The sequence below is a fragment of the Euprymna scolopes genome, chromosome 23, assembly GCF_053919585.1.
Source record: "Euprymna scolopes isolate OS-2025 chromosome 23, ASM5391958v1, whole genome shotgun sequence".
Lineage (NCBI taxonomy): Eukaryota > Metazoa > Mollusca > Cephalopoda > Sepiida > Sepiolidae > Euprymna > Euprymna scolopes.
In genome coordinates this window covers 26,061,834-26,067,234 of record NC_136504.1, presented here as the reverse complement: position 1 = coordinate 26,067,234, position 5,401 = coordinate 26,061,834, and the positions used below count along the sequence as shown (strand labels likewise).

The 5,401-nt window shown below is 38.2% G+C and overlaps 1 protein-coding gene across 1 annotated transcript in view; it reads right to left on the bottom strand.

The window, feature by feature from the left end:
• Positions 1–1,168: 1,168 nt before the first annotated feature.
• LOC145245694 (transcription factor 24-like) overlaps positions 1,169–5,401 on the bottom strand; it is a 23,955-nt gene continuing 19,722 nt past the window's right edge. Inside the window, exon 3 of the mRNA XM_080107240.1 lies at positions 1,169–1,942. Within this exon, the coding sequence (XP_079963366.1) occupies positions 1,805–1,942 (138 nt within the window). The 3' untranslated portion in view covers positions 1,169–1,804. The remainder of the gene's footprint in view (positions 1,943–5,401) is intronic.

Below are 5,401 nucleotides of genomic sequence, written 5' to 3'. Positions count from 1 at the left end.
TATTTGTTATTGCAAAGCATATATAGACACAAAAAAATGGCGATTACAACAATATTTTTATTTACTAGCACAGTGATTCGTTTTGTTTTACGGGTGTTTCCTCATCTTTCCAGGCAATCAAGGTATTAAAATATATCTTGAATTTTCCAGAACAATGATTCGTCAAAAAGATTTTTTTAAAGCCAAACATCTATGTATATACTGAGCAGAAAAGTTCAATATCCGGACCGTTTTTGCTTTCTTTTTCTTTTTATACTGATGTAGTGTTTGATCAACACTGCTGGGGAATCATGGGATAAAATATTGCTTTGTTTTTGTTTAGATCCCCCGAAACAGTTTTCATGGTATTAATATATCAATATTAAGACTTCGTCGATTCTTGGAAGCAAACTAATGCAGTGACTGCAAGAGAGAGATTGGCTTAGCAGCAACGGCTTTTTCCTACGAGGAACTTAGGATGAAAATGAAAATTTTCATAGTTTTAAAGGCTACAAAACTTCTAACCCAGAATTGGAGATAGAAAACAAGAATGGAACCAACCTAAGGGAGTTTTCTAGAGGAACATAACCAGGAGTATATAGACAAGGCTGGCTCAAGAATGGAGGACTAATATTTGAAGAGGAAAGACTTATTGTAGCAGGTAAAGATCAGGGCTTACTCACAAATGGATTTTTAAAAATTGCTAGCCCACGAGCAAATGGCCAGTGCAGGTTTTGCCACTCAGTGATTGAGAGCCAGAGCCACCTGATCTCTGAATGCCAAACCTTATTGGCAAATGGCCTTTACATTGTCCGCCACAACAAAGTATGTAAATACCTCCATTGGAAGATTTGTGGAAGGATGCCACTTGACCGATCGTCGAACATCTAGGAACATGAACCACCACCGGTAACATCAAACGGAAAAGTGACGGTTCTATGACGAGAATACACAGGTGTGTAAATACATTAAAGACAAGTCATCAGAGCAGACATTATAATATGGAACAAACCCAAAAGAACTGCGCTCATTATCGATGTCACAGTCCCAAATGACTTTAGCCTTAATAGAACTGAATGGGAGAAGATAAAATATCAGGATGAAAAAAAGATCTAAAAACGACATGGTCTCTGAAAGAAATAAACACCATACCGGTTGTGATAGGAGCAACTGGTCTAATTTAAAAAAAAAAAAAAAAAAAAAAAAAAAATCTTCAGAAATACTTAGAAACAATATTGGAAGGCCGAGCGATAACGAAATACAGATAGCAACCATAAACGAAACAGCGTCTATTCTTAAAAGAGCCCTCGGATATAAATTTAAATCGTAATGGAAGCAAGTGTTAGCTGCAGGAGGAGTTAGTTCCCTTGATCTCTTAAAACTTACTCAAGTAAAATAAATAAACAACTGGCCTTTATATAATTTGATAGCTGCAGAAGGAGTTAGCTCCCTTGATTTCTTAAAACTAACTGAAGTAAAAAAATGTTTAAAAAGCGATATATACATAATAATAATAATAATAATATTATAATTATTGCTTAGAGTTTGAATCATCTTATTTCCACTTTTTTAAGGCGTTGGTTCCAACTATCCACTGCTACTTAACTAATACCGATTCCAGAGAAGTGAAATTAGATATCTATACGAGCTGGCCTCGTCGCATAGGCTAATCTATGGATGGTATCCCCTACCGCAAAGGCTAAATTAGTAAAATAACTGTGAGCCAATCGTATTAGTTAAATATTTCAGCTTCAATAAAATAAAACCTTATTCTGTGAAGAAAATGGAGTAAAAAAAAATATTTTTTTTAGCAGTCTTTAAAAAATTATGTGCAGTTCCTTTGAAAAGTCGTGATATCAGCGGCAGATTTTTGGGGGGAGATGCGGTTTCCATTATTGTTACTCGTCATGGTGTCGGTACAGGCAAAGATGCTGGCGTACAGGCGACTCCTCATCGGCCATTTCTGTCAAAAAGAATTAATAAGGAGTGAGTAATTATATATATTATATATATATATATGTCTAAAGAAGCTTTGAATAAAAACAAATGTAAAAATAAAAATGAAGAATGCAGTTTAAATTCACGGAAAAAACGGAACTAGCTTTAACCTATTGCAGACTTAGCACCTAATTCATCCGACTTCTAAAAGTTTATAATTACAAAAGAGAATTCATTTATATATATATATATATATATATATATATATATATATATATATATATATTACACGGTGGTCACTACTTATCAAGGCCCGGAAGTCACTCAGGAATAAGGGTTAATTCCAAGTAGAGTACGTTAGTGTGGAGATTTGATGAAGTGTTTACTTAAGTGGGCGGTTCATTAGGAATTTGTTAACGTTGGACTTGAGCACATCCAAGTTGTAGTCAGGTGGGAAGCAGGCAGACGGAACAGAGTTCCACAGGCGTGCAGTTCTAAAAAAGAAGCTTTGTTCATGGAATCCACGTTTTAATTTAGGCACAGATAAAGAGTGGGGGAAATTTTTCACAGTGGATTCAGCTAGACGGGTGTTTTTCGTGAAAGATTGGCGAGGGGGGACCAGAGATTGGAGTTCAGACGAGCACCTGCCATGGAAATAACGATAAAACAAGGATAGGCTCGCAACGTCTCTTCTGTGGGAGAGAGGTTGCAGGGTAGAGAAAAGGGAATCCCCCACTAAGCCAGGAAGTCTATTTTGTACTCTGTCAAGGCAGGATAGGCTGTTTTTAGCAGCTCCTGCCCAGATATGGCAGCAGTATTCCATCCTTGGACGTATTTGGCTTTTATATAGATAGAGAATTGCATCAGTAGTGAGATATCTCCTGGAGCGATAGAAGAATCCCACCATCTTTCCAGCGACCTTGGCAACAGACTTGATGTACGTATTCCATTTCAGATCAAGAGTAAAGGTCAAACCTAGAAGCTTGTCAAAACACGGGGCCTCTCCCAGACGAGAGCCATCCATCCCAATTGATGCCAGATGGGGATCAGAGCGTTGATGATATAAGGATAGGAGTTTGGTTTTAGATGCATTAAAGGTAACCAGCCACGTCTTCCCCCACTGAACTATGCGCTCGAGATCAGACGAGAGAGAATCAGAGAGAACTTTATCATTTATAGCCTTTGATGTGTTGCCGTAGATGGTCATGTCATCAGCATAGATGTCAACAAATGATTTAAGTATATGTTTAGGGAGGTCATTGATGTAGATCAGGAAGATAGTTGGGCCCAGGATTGACCCTTGAGGAACTCCAGCATTAACACTGCAGGCCTCTGATTTTTGTCCATCGACCACTACGCTTATGAGCCTATCGGAGAGAAATGATTTAATGATTGAGAAAACATTTCCAGTTATACCATAGCTGGAAATCTTGTGAAGTAGACCCTTATGCCATACCTTGTCGAAGGCCTTTGATATGTCAAGAGCAATTGCCCTAGAAAGGAAGCCTTTGTCAAGAGATTCACTAATCCTGTAAGATATAACCGTTAGCACATCTGCGGTAGATCTTGCAGAACGGAAACCATATTGTGTGTCACTAAGAAGGTTGTTTCTGCTGAGGTGGTTGACTATTTCTCTATTTAATATGGATTCCAGCAACTTACTCATAACACACAGGAGACTTATTGGTCTGTACTGAGAGGGAGATGACATCACCTGAATTCTTAAATACAGGGCAAACTGATGAGGTCTTCCAGGGAGTCGGAAAACACTTCTCCTTAAGACAGCGCTTAAACAGTTTCGTAAGTATGGGAGTAAGTTCTGGTTGAAGCTTTTTTAACACTATAATTGGGATGCCGTCAGGGCCAGTTGCTTTACAGTGAAAATACAAATTTAGAAAATGATTTGGGTGAGAAATAATTTTCGCGTTTTTGAATAACAATTTTTGAATGTTATGACTTATCGAACAATTGAATATCATTTTTTATATGTGGTCAACACAGGTAGTCGATGTTTACAAGTGGACGTACAAAATTACAATGCATAAAAACCTTTGTACGCATATCGTCTGCGCATACACTATCTTAAATAAAAAAATTATTATATTTTGAACCAATCAGAAAACTTTCTGAATTTATTTGAAATGGTCTTTCTGTGAGCTAACGAACCCCTTTAAAAACAGATTATTTTCTTCAATGTTTCAATTACTCATGAGGCGCAGGATACTGATTGGTCTGTATTGAGAAGGAGATGACCGATCACTTGAATCTTTAAATACAGGACATACTGATGGTATTTTCAAAGGGTGTTGGGAAGCAATTCTCATTAAGACAACACTTAAACAGCTTTGTAAGTATGGGAGCTAGTTGTGGTTTAAGCTTTTTGAGCACTATAATAGGAATGCCGTCATGGCCAGTTGCTTTGCTGGAATCGAAGCTTTTGATTAGCCTGGCAACTTCACGCACATATATTTGTATGTCGCATAGCTTTTTTTTCAGACACAGGAGGAAATATGGGAGGGGGTGGCGGCTCTGATCGCATATAATAGAATTATCTGTTGTTTTGGCAATGAGTTTGGCTTTGTCCGATGCTGACGAGATTACTTCAGGTCCATTGATGATGGTTGGGATAGATCATATACTTCTATTCATGACCCTGTTGTTATTTACCAAAGTTGCTGGGAACCAAGCCGCTGCTCAGCTACTTTGAACATGGCGGACTGAGGATACAACTCTCTCGCTGTCTTTTACAGTGGTTCCTGGCAGTCCTGTAGGTGACTTTTGTCTCAGTATATCTATTACGTTGGAAGCAATGGAAACAGTGATTTCTGTGCGCAATGGCAACAGCACATTCTGGAAAGAACCATGGCTGGCTGTTAGGATTTTGCTGAAAGTTTTTGGAGGCTATGAAGCGATCTATATCTACAATTAACCATTCCGTCAGGTCTGATACTATAGAGGACACATTCTTTTTAAACATGAAACGCAGAGGTAGACCTGATATTAATGTACGAAAGCTATCCCAGTCACACATAAAGTATCGATAGAATATCCGATGGAGAGATATATTGAAGGACTTATTAAATTTTGTTTTTATTTTAACTGAGACAACCGAGTGGTCGGAAAATCCCAGTAGGGACAGAACGGAAGATGAACATAGCTCAGGGCAAGTTGTGAGAAAAAGACTTGTATACTGACAATCAGTGTCGAGCACACGGGTGGTTTTGTGGATAATCTGAGTTAGGTCATAAGAAATAGAGAAATCGTCCACAGAACCTCCCCTCATCATCCGTCTTGTTTGAGTGAGTTAAACGTTACACATTGTGAACATTGAAGTCTCCAAAGACGTGAATGTTAGCCGAAGGATGAGTAAACAGGATGTGGTCATTTTTCTCAGTATGCTACTAAAGATAGTAACTCCGCTGTAATGAGGCCGATAGAGGGCAAATATAAATGCAGTATTGTGAGCAAGTGTAATCCGAAAGCA